General features: G+C 41.0%; 1 protein-coding gene across 11 annotated transcripts in view; it reads left to right on the top strand.

Annotated features, from left to right (window-relative positions):
• Positions 1-13706: 13706 nt before the first annotated feature.
• The window catches only part of USP15 (ubiquitin specific peptidase 15), a 59767-nt gene continuing 55779 nt past the window's right edge, over positions 13707-17694 (top strand). For 3 of the 11 annotated variants that reach the window (XR_008974420.1, XR_008974421.1, XM_057425582.1), the window contains exon 1: positions 13708-13885. Coding sequence is in view for 3 of the 11 variants with exons in the window: in XM_057425582.1 (XP_057281565.1) it covers positions 13797-13885 (89 nt within the window). In the remaining 8 variants the exon portion in view is untranslated. Of the gene's footprint in view, positions 13886-17694 lie in introns of all 11 variants that reach the window. The other 8 variants (XR_008974423.1, XR_008974422.1, XR_008974417.1 and 5 more) reach the window with 5 other exon arrangements.

The following is a 17694-nucleotide window of genomic DNA, read 5'->3' as shown; positions in this document are numbered from 1 at the left end:
TGCTCACGTGGATAAGCACAAGCCAATTTACCCCTCATATAAACAAGTTTGAGAAATTATGACATTTGTTCAAAAACACAGCCCAGATATCTTATTAATTTCCTGGAGATAGATTTGGGTGTGTTGGTGTTGGTTTGTTGTTTTTGTTTTCATTTCGTTTGGTTTGGTTTAGGTTTTAAGTAATGCAATATTGATATGATATAATACAACCCAATACAAGACTTTCCTTCACCCTCTCCACACTGGCACGGCACACACTCAGCGCACCTCCACTGACATCCCTGGCCCAGTGCAAGTTCTCTCTGTCATGGTAAGCTTGTTCTTCATTTTTATTCCTCTCCTGTATTGTCAATAATGCAGATAACTGCGGGGCAAGGACAGCTTTCATCCAGTAATATCCACCTTTCTTCCAGGGTAACACATACTTTCACTCACATGGCACACATCTTTGGAGGTCAATGGGTCCACTTACTAAATGGAAATACCTGAATAGAATCATAAACATTGACAGAATATATGAAATTTTAATGCTATGGTTTAACATGAGACAATAATTTTAAAGTACTTACACTTATCTCCAAGTGCACATCCTGCTTACTCTAAAAAAAAAAGCTAACTAGCTCATTTGAATTGCCTCAACACATTAAAAGCAGCTTCTCTGCTTCCTGTCACCACACCTGAAACAGGCCAACATGTGGAAAAGAAGTGGTGGAAACAGGTTTTCCAACACAAACTGAAACTAAAGGCTCTTGAGCTGTTACAGACTGGGAGGGAAGAATAAATGGTCAAGCAAAATGGGTTTGCTCCTGTAAGTGTAATAAAAGAAATTACCTCATCCAGTCCAAACTAACAGCTCACAAGTACAGTGGTTTTCTAATGTATGGAAACCCAGAGCTTAAGATGTTTTCTTGAAGAGAGGCAACACTGAGTTACACCAACCAGACAACTGTAATTCAGTAGGCTGTTGGATCCTGCTAAATCTAATTGAAGTTTGTGTGTTTGTCCCAGTCAGGACAAGGTGGAACATAGACCAGTGCATCTATGTAAAGCCATATAAAAGGTTCAGGTAGTCGGGGAGATGGAAACCCTCCATCTTCCCAGAAAAAGCCACACAGGATCCTACCAAAAGGGCCAGGCTGCAAAAGTCTGGATGATGAAAGGCTGAACACACATTTAACTGGAAGAAACCACTGCCTCATCCTCAGGTTAGTTGCTTCTAGCTTCAAGCCCCTGTTCACACTATGTATTTTCCCATATATTCACACAGATCACACCAAATAGAGGGGTGGGGAGAGTTTCTGTGAGGCCTGCAAACTTAATACACTGAAAATGTCATCTCAAAAGAAAACAGCATCCAGCCTAACTTCCAGTACCTAAAAGGGGGCCTATAAGAAATCTGCAGAGGGGCATTTAGCAACAGGACAAGGGGGAATGGCTTTTAACTGAAAAAGGGGAGATTTAGGTTAGATATTAGGAAAAAAATCTTTACTATGAGAGTGGTGAGACACTGGAACAGGGAAAACTGTGGTTGCCCCATCCCTGGCAGTGTTCAAGGCCAGGTCGCACAGGGCTTTGAGCAACCTGCTCGTGGAAGGTGTCCCTGCCTATGCCAGGGGGTTGGAGCTGGCGGAGCTTTAAGGTCCCTTCCAACCCAAACTGGTCTGTGATTCTATGATTGTCATACCACACATGTGGGGCCTGCACTGCATGGGGCACGCACAGCCACCCCCTTCAGCCGAGGCAGTAGCTTCTCTTGTGCAGTGATACAACTGAGGGATGTTCTTTAAACTGTGGAAAACAGAACACCTTTGTGCGCAAATATTACCAGTAAAGAACAAAAACCAAACCCCACCACCAACAAACAAAGGTATGAACGCAGAAGCCGCGGGACAGCGATACCAGTGTTATCTAGCCTTTGCCCACCTCCGAAACCCGGTCCCGCCGCTGGTACAGCCCGGATCTCTTCATCACCTGCTCGCGTATTTAGCCGCGGGGCACCGCGGAGGTGGGAGCGGCCTCAGCGGAGCGGGGGCCCGGGGAACGCGGCGGCTCTGCTGCCCCCATGCGGCTGCTGCGCCCGCGGGCGGTGGTTCTCAGCCGGCGCTGACCCGCAGCCCCTTCGCACCCACCTCTGCTGCTTCACCGTCACCGCAGGGGCAAGAGCCTATATACAAGTAAGACGGCGCATGCATTCGTTTGAAGATCCTTGTAAATGCAAAAGGAAAGGATTTAATTTTACAGGGTTGGCTGTCAATCAGTGATCCTTTTTATTACATTATAGGTTGAAGGTTGTTCCAAATGTTAGCAGTAAAATAATTTTAATTCAGTAATTGAATGAGGCATGAGTCTGACCTACACTGACTGGCCATCTCTTCGAGTACTTCATGCTTTTCTTTCAAGTGAAGTCCTGACTCATCTGCAGTATTTACATTAAACTCCCAAATAAGAAACACAACACATCCCTCTTTCCATTGCTAATGTATCTCATTTTAAAACAATTGGGATTTATTCTAGTGTCAGCTAGCAAAGACAAAAAAAACGGAACATAGAATTTTGCAGTGCAGAGCAAAGAGCAGCACCAGAGTACACTGTGTCTCAAGCACAAGGTTGAGGTGCAGACAGGGGTTAAAGCACCAAAGTCAATGATGCATCTAAAGACACAAAACAGATGCCTGAACACTCCTGTTGATATACACCAAGTCTAGCTACACGGGTAGGCACAGTCTCAAAGCCAAACTTTCTCATTCCCACCCCACTTCCCCTCCATAAATCTTCAATCCAGTGCCTTGGACTTCCTTTCAGTCTGGATCAGCTACACGCATTGTAGGAAAAAAATGAGATTTAGTTCTTCCAAAGAACATTGTGGCAATTTGAGCCCAAGCTCTTTTTAAGCCACAGCAAGAACTAAAACAAAGTCCTTGCCTGGTACATGGAGGTCTGCTCCCCCAGTGTAGGTATACCTGCAGAACTCAGGGATGACAATATTCATTTTCACTTTCAGATGGACTTCCTGCATTAAATCTATGATTTAGGCACACCTAACATTCCTGGATGTCTAAACCCATAGACATTTGTCATTTTGCCACTCAGCAACTGGGAAGTGACATGGCTAATCACAGTCACAGAATCAGACAGTGGTTTAGGCTGGAAGGGATCATCTAGGTCTAGACAGATCATTTAGTTCCAACCCCCTTGCCACAAGCAGGGACACCTTCTACTAGACCAGGTTGCTCAAAGCTCTATCCAATCTGGCCTTGCACACCACCAGGGAGAAGGCAGCCACAGCTCCTCTGGATAAGCTGTGGCAGTGTCTCACCTCCCTCACAATCAAGAATTTCTTCCTTATATCTCACCTAAATCTACCCTTTTCCCGTTTAAAGCCATTTTCCCTTGTCCTGTCACTACATGCCCTTGTACAGCATCCCTCTCCAGCTATTTTTAGGCCCCCTTTACGTACTGGAAGGCTATATGCGTCCCCGGAGCCTTCTCTTCTCCAGGCTGAACAACCCCAACTCTTTCTGCATGTCTTCATAGTAGAGGTGCTCCAGCCCTCTGATCACCTTTGTGGCCTCCTCTGGAATTCCTCCAAGAAGTCCATCATATTTGGTAAGTGTTTTAAATGCCACAGGGTTCTGAGACACCTTTTCTTGGATGGCAGTTCTCCACAGATATATTTAAGAGGCTCAGGACGTAACCTTGATGCTTATGTAACCTCATGGAATGTACCTTGGGATTCCCACACTTCCCAAAAATCTTACCTTTAACATTTTTACGTTTTAAATCATTCAGTAACTGCACGTTTGTAAGTGCACGTTATGCACAAGACCCAGGAAATGAAATGGCACTCTGAGCAATTTTAATTTATTAGTGAAAATTATTAGTACTTTCTGCAGTTGTCAAGCTATAATGCTGGGAAAAAAAATCCCCGGGGAATAGAGGAGAATTGATTTTTTAACTATTTCATTAATTCATCATTTAACTGGATTTTTCTGCATGGGCAGTGCATACATGTCCCTTTCCAGACACAAGTGACCCTGCAGAAAAGGCTACATCCTCCCTATTGCAGGTAGCCTCTGTCTTTGATTTGCCACATGCTGTGCTCTTGTGAACTCTCTCCAGCACTTTTCATAATTTTGAGGGCTGAAAATACTACATGAGAGAGAACAGAGGTCAAGAAGAGTTATTATGAAAGTTATTAGTTAATAATTCTTTTTCCCAGGGGACAAATATACAAACAAAAGTTGCCTGTATGATATTTGAAGTTCAGCTGGTACCTACTAAAAGTAACTAAATTATGGAAGACTGCAAGTTCATTTCTTTTCCAGAGTGCATGGGTTAGTCCTCATCTTAAGCTTAACTTTTCAGGATTCCTAAATTCTTATAAGGCAGCTTTGGCTGTTTTCTATACTTTTCTTTCTAGCCAAAGAGATTCATAAGAGATACTGCAGAGAAGGACTTGAGGGTGGTGGTCGATGAGAAAATGAACATGAGCCAGCTTCAGTGTGCGCTTGCAGCCCAGAAGGCAACCGTATCCTGGGCTGCATCAAAAGGAGCGTGACCAGCAGGTCAAAGGAGGTGATCCTGCCCCTCTACTCTGCTCTCGTGAGACCTCACCTGGAGTATTGTGTGCAGTTCTGGTGTCCTCAACATAAAAAGGACATGGAACTGTTGGAACAAGTCCAGAGGAGGCCACGAGGATGATCAGGGGACTGGAGCACCTCCCGTATGAAGACAGGCTGAGGAAGTTGGGGGTGTTGAGCCTGGAGAAGAGAAGGCTGTGTGGAGACCTCAGAGCAGCCTTCCAGTATCTGAAGGGGGGCTGTAGGGATGCTGGGGAGGCACTCTTCACTAGGGACTGTAGTGATAGGACAAGGGTTAATGGATTAAAACACAGGGGAAGTTTAGATTGGATATAAGGAGGAAGTTCTTTCCTGTTAGGGTGGTGAGGCACTGGAATGGGTTGCCCAGGGAAGCTGTGAATGCTCCATCCCTGGCTGTGTCCAAGGCCAGACTGGACATAGCCTTGGGTGGCATGGTTTAGTGTGAGGTGTCCCTGCCCATGGCAGGGGGGGTGGAACCTGATGATCTTAAGGTCCTTTCCAACCCGAACTATTCTATGATTCTATGATTCTATAATGTTTTTTTTTAGTTAGGAGTTTTGACCTCAATTTAGCAGGCAGCTGCTTAATGTCACTGTTTCCTTCATCCTTCAGAAATAAGTTATTTGTAAATTTAAGTCACCTTCACCCTGAAACTGCTTCCAAGATTATATAAATTATAATAAAATTATAATTTCTCCAAAGTTGATTACAAGTGGACACTTAATATAGCTTCTACCCTTTATAAAAGCAAAAGGACTGCAATCCTCAAGACATAATCCTAGTGCAAAATGCAAGCACATAAGCCAGTTTCATTAAAAAAAAAAAAAGTGAAGTCACCACTTCAGTATTCATGGCAATAGGATATTTCCCAGGAGATAGCAGTTCATCCAGGGTGCTTAGGTACAGAAAGATAGAAAAGAGGTATTTCACTCTTCTGAGAGGATATTTAATGATTAATAGGAAAATAATGCATTGATCTTACTTTTTAAAATAAACAATGGCTTTATGTCAGAAAGAATATAAACCAGAATACCATCAAGGAGTTACCACTACTGAGTAACTTCTGAATTACCTTGACAGTGCTATCCTATTTTTCAGTCTCATATTTAGATCTCATAATTTAGATGGCACTTAAAGCAGGATACACTTCGGCAAGCATTAGCTGCCTAACAATTTATTCTGTATGTTTCCCTTTATAAAGACACCTCCAGACAGCAGTTAATCTCACCTTAACACAGAAGGGGTGAATCATCCTTTAGAAGAGCTCATTTCTCTCTATTGACTAATGAAGGACCATATCCAATTAGCTAAGACTAGACAGTAATCCTTAGATATTAAAGTGACGTCAGATGAATCCTATACACGGTGAACTAAGACAAAATATACTTCTTCTTCTCATACTAATACATGGTGGGGATAGATGTTTTCCACGGTGTGTCTATTCTTTCATTGCCCTTTGAGTCAATTGAGAATTTGTAGAAAAATAAAAATTGAGAAATCAGTTACAACTTACAGCTACAAGTCAGTTCCCAGGGGTACCAAACACCGGCAATTCCACAAAATCTTACTGTGGATTCTTCGAATGTCTGAGTTATATTGGCTAATTGCAGAATGGAATAGAAGATTCAGTCACTATTTCAGATCGCCTGCTACATGGTACAGAAAAGGCACTGCTTTACAAGTTTCTTTTCCAGGAACACAAAATAAGTTGTTTTGCTATCTGTCATACAACCATATTTCTACCCTTAAACCCATCTATATACAATAAATTCAAACAGCTATCTACACTCATATCTATGTATCTATATATCTCTCTATAGGTATTATCATGCGGTTAAGTTTCACCAAGTTCCTGCCAAGTACTGAACTGATCATCAGAAAAGTTATCCAAGCTTGTCCAAGGTCACACAGAATTGGCATCATAATTTAAACAATGAGTGCTTAAGGAGTGCTGAAGTCATATACAAATTATCATCGTGAACAGGCTACAAAAATATGCCAGAACAAACGTCAACCACTTAAACAGGTAAAAACTTTATAGCCACTAGTAATTTACCCTAAAGAATTCAGGGAAATATTAAAACCTTTGAGCTGTTTTAACAGTTTGCATCCTTTTTGTGACAGTCTGGTACTTCCCTTCCTTAGCACAACATAGATTTTGATAACATTAGAGACAGATGGGATTTTTTCAAGTGCAATCCAGGTTCTTTTATTTATCCAAGCTCCTATTTATTTTATTTGTAATGTAAACCAGTTAATTAAAGTATACCTGCTGCTCAAGAAAAGACTTAAAAAAAAGAATTGTCAAAACACTTTTTAAAATCTCAAGAATATTTTGTATCTAGAATGACGAATGCTAAATGTTTTCATTGTGCTTTTTGCCTCAACTCCAACACTACACAGATATTGCACTTGTTCCCAGGCACAAATACAAAGAATAAGACCTGCTCTGCATACAAATGTGTTCCCTTAGATGTTATTTGTATCACCCGTTAAAAAATGCTTCTCGTAACTCATGCAGTTTTCTCCAGGTAAGATGACAGAAACATCCTTTCCCTCCTCACTGTGCAGATGACTCTTCTCCTCCCTCTTGGCAGAGGAAGACCTTTGGCTGAGGATACAAACCAGCTGATAAAGAAACCCATGGGGGCTGCTAGAAGGGGATTTACACCTGTGAGTAGGCATAGACACCCCACAAGTCATCAAGAAAAGGCTTTCTTTATTCCTCATTTTCCTTCTTTCTTTAATATATTGCTTATTAAGTGAATCTATTAAAAATGCAGCATAATACTTATTGAGACTTAAACTACTAAATGCTTTCAATTTTTCACACTTTAAAATTGTGCTGAAGTATGTAATATGCTTTTTTTGAGGGCCATATATTATTATTTTTAAAGGAAATACCATTTAAATGTTGAATTACTGACACTAAGTAAAATAACCCTATTGCGTTTGGGGAGAATGGACTTGTAAAAAGCTGTCTTGTTCTCACAGGAAGGAGAGAATGTTTTAAACAGTTTACCATTTTTCCTAAGGCGCTCATGAGGCCAACCTCCAATCCATTCATTAGCCAAGTAAACACTTGTTCACCACTACCACTGACGGCTCCACCTCACACCAGGTTGGAAGTCACTTTCCCTTCTACTACTACAAGGGGCAGTCCGATCCCAGTGCAGAAGGCAAAAGAGGCTTTTTGTGTAACAGATTCCAGGATGGCTGGATTTTGTGTAGCACAATTTAATGTGAATTACTACTTCTTGCTAATTCCTATATATACCCAGCAAGGGACAACACTGACATTTATAAAAATTATTACTTTTTACTGCTCTACTAAAAATATTTCTAATCACCAAATGCTCCTGCAGCTTTTTCTGCAATGCCAGAGCAGCAATATAGGAATTTTCCAATTTATAATATTTTTCTATGTCTGAGACTTTTCAGTCAAAATATTTTATTTTTCCTTTTATTGATCCACTGACTCTCTACTTTGAAATTTTTCTGCTTTGTCAAGATCATGTTCACGTTCATGTAGTAGTCAGATTGGAGTACGTTTCATCAGATTCCAGAGTAATGGTTTTATTCTAAAGGTAATGCTTTATTCCAAAGGAAGTTCAGAAAAGGAAAGCAGAAACTACTTATCTATAATTTACAGTACTAAAATACGCCTTTATGTAATTTTACATACCATGTATAAAAAAAATTACCTTAAATGAGGTATTTCTTTAATGGTCATCCATGTATGTGTCATACATACACATTTGTGCAGGTAAAATCTGAAGTTATTCTAATAAATCCCAGATTGGTATATTGGTCCATGTTCTATTGGATTTCAGTGATACTTAGTTAATGAAATGAATACCAGTTTATCAAATTTCAGATAGCCAAGCAGTAAGAATATGCTGAAACAAGCATACTATACCAACAATATTGATTTCTACAACTTGTCCATTGTCTATATTAGGTCCTGCTATAAATCTTACTATTATCTCCTTCCACTTAAGCACCAACTAGTTTTTTACAGAACAGCAGCCTATTTTTAGCACACAATGTGCAAACCTCACAAACCCTAACTTCTACACTCTGTTCAGATTGCCTATGTCCTCAGCAGCTAGCGCTTAGAGCCTACATTATGAATCATCCTTTTAAAACTCACGCCTCTTGAACTGTATTAGTTGACATGTTTTGAGCATAGTTAATATATTTAATTTTACCTCTTGCCTTCAAAACCAAAGAGCTTATTTAGCAACCATACAGCAGAACATTTGGATTCATTCTAATGTTCAAATCAAATGTAGCCGTTGATAACAGTTTTGATGTATCTGCCAACCATGGCTAAAACCTCTTGCCATCATACCTTTTAAATTAGTTTTGGTGCTTAAAATTCTTACAGGAAAAACATTTTTTAAAGAGATACGCAAAGGTTAACTAATCTGTAATAATTTGGAAAAAGATTTCTGTAGATAAAAGCATTGACTTAAGTACATGGGAAGTAATTTTCTCTTATTGAAAATGAGTAATTATTGCTTAAATTAATATCTGATTAAAATCAGATGATAGACAAGGGCTATTTTTCAAACATTCTTTTTTTAAGTCCTAGGTCATTAGAACTGAATATTCCAGTGTATCTTGAAGAAATGCTTAATCAATAAAAGTACAATTTATTAACTATGTTGATTTTAAACATTGTTTTAGTATTTCTAAATAGCATATTCAGCTGATTAGTTTTTTATCTAGAAACCATTCTTCAGAAAATCTTAAAAAAAACCAAATAAACAAAAGAAAAAAAAAACAACCAAGAATGCTTCTCAATATTTAAAAATCCTAAATTGGAGTAATCAAAAAGACTGTCTTTTCCATTGTCATTAAATTGGGAATACTTCTGGGACACGCTCGATGATCCCACTAAATTCTTCTATATCATCATTCCCCTATATTTGGATCTATGAACTTTCTGACTTGTCCAAGGATGCCTCGTCCTAGATTTAGTACATAAAAATAAGAAGGTAAAAGACAACTGAGCATGTCATGCTACACATTTAAAAAATAACACTCTGTTCTCCAAGAGTCTATACCCTTGTTGTCTTATTTGAAACATCCTTTTAGTAATACTAGTCCTAATACTAAGTAAATACTAAGTAATATAGTAAAAATAAAAATAAACATTAAAAATTCAAAATAAAAATTAAAATTAATAACAAATTAAAACAAATATAAAAAAATAAAAATTAAAGGTACATAAACATTTAAAAATACTTAGTTTAAATACTAAGTAATATAGTATTACTTTTGGTAATAATAATGGTAATAATTTGGTAATACTAAAAAAGTATTAAAAATGTAACTGATTAAATCAACTAAATAAAAAAACTATCACATTTTAAAATATTTTTTCTTAACAAACATGTGTTCAGTAATATTTAGTAATTGCAATTTCATCTAGGTGAAAAAAAGAATATAAACTGTTTATGTTCAGCCTACATGAATGAGGCAAACAATGCACAAAGTGAATTAGGCGGAATACAACTCAAAAACTACACTGCAGTTATGGATTTACATCCAGGACAGAAACAGGTACCTTAATTACATGTTATTTCCCCACCTCTCTTTTAAATTTATTCTGCATTTCTCTCAAAAAAAAAAGCATATTCTCAGCTGCTTCTGTCCATCATTCATCCCACACTCCCTTGGGCTCCCCATCTTGCAAGTCGAAGGAGGTGATCCTGCCCCTCTACTCTGCCCTCATGAGACCTCACTTGGAGTATTGTGTGCAGTTCTGGTGTCCTCAACATAAAAACGACATGGAACTGTTGGAACAAGTCCAGAGGAGGCCATGAGAATGATCAGGGGACTGGAGCACCTCCTGTATGAAGATAGGCTGAGGAAGTTGGGGCTGTTCAGCCTGGAGAAGAGAAGGCTGCGTGGAGACCTCATAGCAGCCTTCCAGTATCTGAAGGGGGCCTATAGGGATGCCGGGGAGGGACTCTTCATTATGGACTGTAGTGATAGGACAAGGGGTAATGGGTTCAAACTTAAACAGGGGAAGTTTAGATTGGATATAAGGAAGAAATTCTTTCCTGTAAGGGTGGTGAGGCACTGGAATGGGTTGCCCAAGGAAGCTGTGAATGCTCCATACCTGGCAGTGTTCAAGGCCAGGTTGGACAGAGCCTTGGATGACATGGTTTAGTGTGAGGTGTCCCTGCCCATGGCAGGGGTGTTGGAACTGTATGATCTTAAGGTCCTTTACAACCTTAACTCTTCTATGATTCCACTATGATCTTCATTAGTACTGAATTTTTGTACAGAAGCCCTGCTTTATCTTGCCATTGTGCAATTTAGTCCACTGTTATTTCTGCTGTCTCACCTTCTTTATTGAATTGTTTCAGAGAGGTTTAAAATTCCATCAGTATAGGAAGGAGGTAAGAAGTGAAGTTATTTTTCTGTAGTACCTGTGAGACTTACAGTTGCCTGTCATTTCTGTATAATTTATTGTGTACACAAGTTTCCACCACTGAGAAGCAGAGAGATCAAGTCATATTCAAAGTTTCTTTAGCCAAGTCCAGTAACTGACTTGAAGACCATAAGTGAGAGCCTGAACTTTATGCTGTACTGTAATCAATAAAATCATCAATGCACACAGCTTGCTATCTGCAGCCCATTTGCCAAATGTCTATGCTCTTATACACTGTATTAATTGCATCCCTTTTTGGGGATCGATGTTTAGAACCACAAAAAGCATGGTTTATAAAAATTCATCTGATATCAATAAAGTCAGGTAAGGATAGAGGCCCAGTAGTTACTGGAAAGCCTGCCACCTCAGCTAGCTTTACAATATCCTACATTTGGTTCCATCAAAGCCAGTAAGACATAAATCTATAGAACGAATGCCTGTTTTTCATCAGAGAGGGCAGGTCATTCATCAGTATCTCCAGTGCTGCTTCCCAGGTTTAAAATCTTAACATCCTCAGCACTCTCTAGGATAAAGGCACTTGGAAACAATTCCTTGGTAGATCAGAAAGCTTTTTTAAAAATACAGACTTAACACTAACTGGCATTTTCCAAGATTTTTGTGTAGAGGAAGGTTTTTCTCATGTTCAGGATGCTCTTCTATTTCAAAAGGCACACTTGCTTCTTGTGAAGCACTGGCAGCCCCAGGAGACTTAGCTACTCTTGTGTCTCCTTTGCAATTCCTAGACAAAGCTCTGCTGCAGGTGGCACATTATATGCTTTTCTGTCTAGTATTTATAGTACCTAGTATTTGTCTAGTATCTGTTTCTACAAATAGACTGAACCCAGGAATAGGAGACCTTTCAGCTAGTAACTGCAGTTATGCAACCCAAAAAGTATAGGTGGCTCCAGGTGAACCTTTTAGCAAAGTAAACTGTTGACAGTCCTACTACAGACTGCTGGACAATGAAGCTGTTCACCAGCATCATGGATTGAGAAATATTTTCCTCCAAATTTCTATGAAAATACAGATTTCTTTTTGCAAAAAATCAAGTTTGGCACACAGAAAATTCTCAAAACACTGTTGTCCTTCTTTGGCAAGACCTGGTGTGCAGATGGTGGGAAGGTGTCACACTTCTTTCCAGACTCTCAGATTCTAATCCAGAAATTTACTCTTCAAGTGGCCGGAAAACTCCTTCTTGTCTACTTCAATTCTCTTTCCTCTTAAGAAATGCAGCCATTAGCTCCATAGCTCTCAATATAACTTGCTTGCCCCTCCTCCTGGAATCTCATATTCCAGCCCTTAGAGAAGCCATGAATGTCACCACAAGTCCCTCTAAGCTCTTGCAAGTTTTACTTATAAATTTTGTTTGACTTCCATACTCCCTTTCCAGCCACAAATGCTGATTTTGCTTTTATTTCAACACCATCATCTTTACTGATAATCCTGGCAAAATATTTTCTTAGCTTTGGACTAACATGGTTGCATAAGAGCCATACTTCCATTCTCTTTCTTGCTGTGTGTATATGTAAAGAGCAAGCTTTAGTGCTATTTATAGTAGCTACATGCTAAGTGCTAATTAGCTAATAATGCTTAATAGCTTATAATATATGACTGGCAGCCTAAGATATATTCCTAGTGTTAGTCATACAATTTAGTATGCTATGATTTGGGTGGAGGAAGGGGCTAGGTACACAATTACACATATTATAGATGTATCAGCTAGATCTACCAGAAAAAACTGTCAGACACCTGTAACCAGCACCCCAGCCTAAAATTTCAACACAATTTTGATCTTATGAAATCTATGTGCAAGTGTCAAGACAGAGAGAACTCTGTTAATGTAACGTAACATATGGACTTATTTTTCTGGTGAAGTGCCAAACGACAGGCTGCACTGTTTGCACAAGGTTCAGATAAGAGCAACTGAGACAAACACAACAATTATCCGCTGGTTTCTGCAAAGGTCTGGGAAAGTTAATGCACTCACGCAGCCTATTTGAATTCCCAACAGTATTTGCACAATACTACAGACTACATCATTATATGAATTATAGGAGGCCAAACCACTCATCTGTTAGCAAGGCATACAGCGTCTAATTACACATAAGCTTCACTTAGAACACAGAAGGCAACGTCTCAAAGGAGACACTTCCTTATTTTACAAAAAAATATCTCCTGACTCATTTCAGACCACGGCCTCACACGACACAACCCGGACCACGTCGGGAAAGCCGGGCATGCGGGGAGCAGCCGCCAGGCCTCACGGCCGCACCGGGCCCAAGGGGGCCCGCCCCACCGGGGCTGCGGCCGGCATACCGTGCGCCACCGGCGGCGCTGGCCTGGGGCGGGCAGGCCAAGCCACTGGCGCCACCCATCAAGCGTGGCGCCGCCCAGGCCGCGGTGCAGCCGCTGCGGCCGCCGGCACCGCAGACACCATCCACCCCCATAACCCGCTCCGCGTCAGCGGCCCAAGGCTCCGCTCGCACAACGCGGCTGCCCGGTAAGAGCTCCGCGACCCGGCCGGCGTTGTGCGCATGCGCGCCCGTTCCGGGCGGTGAGCCGAAAGACCTCCTGGCCGTTAGGGGGCGCTGCAACTCCCCAGGTTGCCATCGGTCCCCGCCCTGCGGATTCTGGGAAGGGAGGGGGACGAGGGCGTCTCCCGGTCGGCGTCACTCCCAGCATGCAGCGCGGCCCGCTCCTGCCCCTGCCCCTGCCGCCGCCGCTACCGCTGCTGCCGCTTGGAGAAGATGGCGGAGGGAGGTGCGGCGGATCTGGAGACACAGCGCACCGACGTCGCGGCGCTGCTCAAAACCGCTCTCCGCAAGGGCGACACCTGGTGAGGGAGGGGCGGGGGGGGGGGGGGGGGGCTAGGCTAGCTGATCGGTGCGGGCGGCACCCTCCGCCCCCGGTGCCGCTTGGCTGGCGGAGAGACCGAAGACCGACCTCCTTTCCCTCAGCTTCCCCGCCCCGCTCCCGGGGGCTGCTTGGCCCCTGTGTGCCCTGGGATATGTCTGGGTGGGGAATAGGCGGGTGACTGGCTGAGGGCGGCAGCACCACTTCCCTCTCCCCGCCGCCCCGGTGCCTCCGGTGTTGGGAGGGCACCGGCCACCGCGGCGCGGCGGGCCCTCGGCTCGGCCTTGGGTTGCTGGCGGTGGCCAGGGCCGCACCGCGCCGCTGAGGCGCCCGGCGGGGGCAGGCACCGAGGTCAGCTCCCTGCCGGGCGGGGGAGGGGAAGAAGCGGCATGACTGGCGGGGCGCGGTGCCGGGTGTTGGCCCCGGGAGACGAGGAGCCCGGAGCTCGTCGGGGAGAAGAGCTAAAGCAAGGATTGGGGCGAGGGAGGGGAGCCCCCTTGCCAGGCGTTGTGCCATTATCCAGGCTGAAACGGTGCTGGCGTCACCTTCAAGTTGTCAGAAATAATATCTGCACCCGCGGTGGAGTGTCTTGAGCCCCGTCCGCGGCTGTGATAAGTGTTCATTTTATTTTGTCTCTGTACGTCTCAAGTGTTGAAGAAACCGCCCTCGAAGGTGCACACGAACCCTTGTGGTACCTGTTCCACAACAAGAGTTTAAAAACATTTATTTTCTTGGTCAGCCAGAAAATATTTCTAATGCCATCCAGATTGTCGGCAGAATAATCCATGGTTGAAAAGATTTAAGTTACCTAAACGGCTTTCTAGTGTGTACTTGGTAATTGAGCTCCTGTAGTTGTAGTTCTCTGAGGCTAGGAAACAGGGCTTTTTTTTTTTTTAGAGGGGGAGGAACTGAGGCTTTTTCCACCGCTCAACCTCTTCATCTCTTCCTGTGTGAAACTGTCACCCAAAGACAAAGGCTGAAGCGTTCACTTACTGAAAATTAAGTATGAATACACAAAAGTAGAACTTGCCCACCTCATTTCAGCTGTCATCACTCACTGTTTCAGTTCTATAAAAGACTATATTTAACAGTGTTGATACTGCAGCATGTGTCAGAAGCATACATTCTGATGCATTATTCAAATACTGCTGAGTATATGTTCAGTTTTGGCATATGAACAGACTGCTTTTAAACTAAAAAAAAATCTGAGCAAGTAGAAAAAGGAAATCAATTCACATGGTAGTGTTGAAAATGACCAGCAGTAGTAAAAGGGTGCTTAGGCTTGTAATCTTAATGATTTTTTTTTTCAGTGGTTCTGTTGGGTAATTCCCAGATACTACAGAAATGTCTCAAACAGTTAATATTATTCAAAGTGAAAGTAACTTTATGACGAGTTAAAGTGATGACTAAAACAGTAGGTTTACTGCTTTTTTTTTTTTTTTTTAGTACATTAAATATTTTAACATGAAAAAAATCAGTTAAGGAAAAGCTTCTATATATCCAGCTGTGAAAATGACACTGATATTAATCAAATGTTTGAAGATTGAGTAAGCTATGGCAAAGTCATTTTAACTTTGGCTTATGAACTATTCTAGCTACATAAATGTGTATACATGTGTGTTCATAGGTTTTATACTTAGAGCTACATATTTAACTTCACAAATTAATGGATATTTTAGCCTGAATGCTTTTTTCAGAGGTATTTTGTCGGTAGCTTTTTGATCTTTCAGGACATCTGTAAGGAAACAGAACAGGTCAAGTGCTGTGAGACATGATTCAGAATTGCAGTTTTCGTTCATTCAATAGTAAATATTGCTGAAAAAAATGTGAACAATACTGTATCAGCTTTGAGCTTTTAAGCACTAAAATGCAGTCCTTTTAAAAATACTGCCTTATGCTGAAAGTCTTGTCCATGCTTTTCAGAATTTATAGTGTAGAGAACAATAAGCTATATAAGGAAAGTATAAAGCTTTGGGGGTTTCCTGTAAGAAAAAAGGAACTAAAGAATAGAGCAAAGAAAGGCAAGTCATATCTATAAAGAGGGCATTGAATTTCTTCATTAGTTCTTCATGTGCATTGGCAGAGAGAAAGCAATGAAACTGACTGAAATCCAACATTTTTAGAGTTAGATGTTGGAAAAGAATTGAATAAAAAAACGCACCTTTGAACAGGCAGTTTAGCAAACTGTAGAATTGTACACAAGACATTCTGTAGAATGTTTTTAAGAGTAGCTCGAGGATAGTATAGGTTAAAATATATTGCTTCAACAGACAGACAAGGCTAGCATCATTTGACTGTCTCCTGCCCTCAGACACAAGATTTTGGGGTAGCTTATCCCAGTAGTCTTTTTTGCATTCCTGTATGGGTGGTTAATAAATTAAATTATTAAACTAGGAGAGATTGAAGATACTGCCATCGCTGCATTTGCCCTATTTTTCTAAACAGACATTAAGTAAACCTAAAATTTAAGCTTTTCCAAGCAAGATCCTCCTTGATTTATCAGATGTTTTTAAAAAATGTTGACTTTTTTATTAGTCAGTTCAGCAGACCACATAGTCATTCTGTGGGACTTTAATTTTATACAAGTCTGTCTTCTTGCAATATTATCTAAAGAACCTTCAAGTTCTGTGGTTGAATGACCTAGAATTCTGTTTTGGAAGAGAAGTAGTGCTGCATTTCATTGTGTATCTCATAGCTTTAGAGTATATGATTACTTCTCTATAGTGTTTTGAAATTCTGTTAGTACTTGGAGAGTGAGGAGCAATATTTACTGTTTGTGGAGATTTTAATCTGTCATCTAGAAAGACAAAAAATACTAGTTCCTACAGCTGCAGAGAAATTTAAACTCTGTGTCTTCCTGTATCTTCTCTCAGAAACTGAAGAACTGTTGATGTTCATCATTTTTTTTAGCCACTGCATAATTTGCATGACCAACTGGTCTTGATGATGTTATTTAATGCCTTTGTAGCTGCAGTGATATTCTCAAGAATCTTGCCAAGCTATTCTGTTTTTTACAGTGTCACTGAGATAGATTTTTGCAATACTGAAAGTTACTGATCTTGGAACAGTTCTCTTAAGAAGGTGATGAAGACTCTGTCGATTTGTGTGTGTGATTTCATGTGAATATATCTGTAAAATCCTCCATATATTGAAGTAAAATTTCTTGTCTTTATCTTCAAGACCGCTTTCAGCCGTGTGTTCCTTGTAGTTCCTGTACTTAGAGATGTCTCAGTTACTTAAATATGACATTACAATATGACATTACAAATGCTTTCAGGCTCTTTACTACCTCCTTCACCCATTGGCTGTCCATGCTCTAGAATGTGAGACCATGTTTCTCACCTTTAAATATCACCTGCCAATAAACAGTTCACTTACAGTGGGTAGTAGTGACTAGTAATGGCTAATAGCACAGCCTTAGCAGTCAGTTGCACCTTTTTTTTTTCTCTCTTTCTCCACTGTGCTTCTTTTGTCTACTGCTTGCCATAGCAATTTGTGAGCAGATGAGACTGTAGATGTTACTTGTGTTTTTTCAAAGCAGTGGAAAATGATTGGGCTGTTACAGTGGACATATAACTATCACAAGGAGTTTATTTGGTGGCTAAGAGAACAAAAGCAATCTTTAGATGTTTGAATAGGGAATGCCGATTAGCAGTACAAAGGTGTACTGTATACAGTAATATGTTAGTGAAACCATTCATACTATCCAGTTCTGGTGTCAACATGTCACAGAAGGTGTTCGTTTGGAATTAGTTAAAAAATTCTTAAAATTTAATAGGAAAGGCAGCAGCT

This window comes from Pezoporus wallicus, unplaced genomic scaffold (genome assembly GCF_028554395.1).
Source record: "Pezoporus wallicus isolate ANWC-B61680 ecotype Strahan unplaced genomic scaffold, APGP_CSIRO_Pwel_v1 contig_4722, whole genome shotgun sequence".
Taxonomy (NCBI): domain Eukaryota; kingdom Metazoa; phylum Chordata; class Aves; order Psittaciformes; family Psittacidae; genus Pezoporus; species Pezoporus wallicus.
The sequence above is the reverse complement of the archived record's forward strand: the minus strand, read 5'-3'. Positions and strand labels throughout refer to the sequence as shown.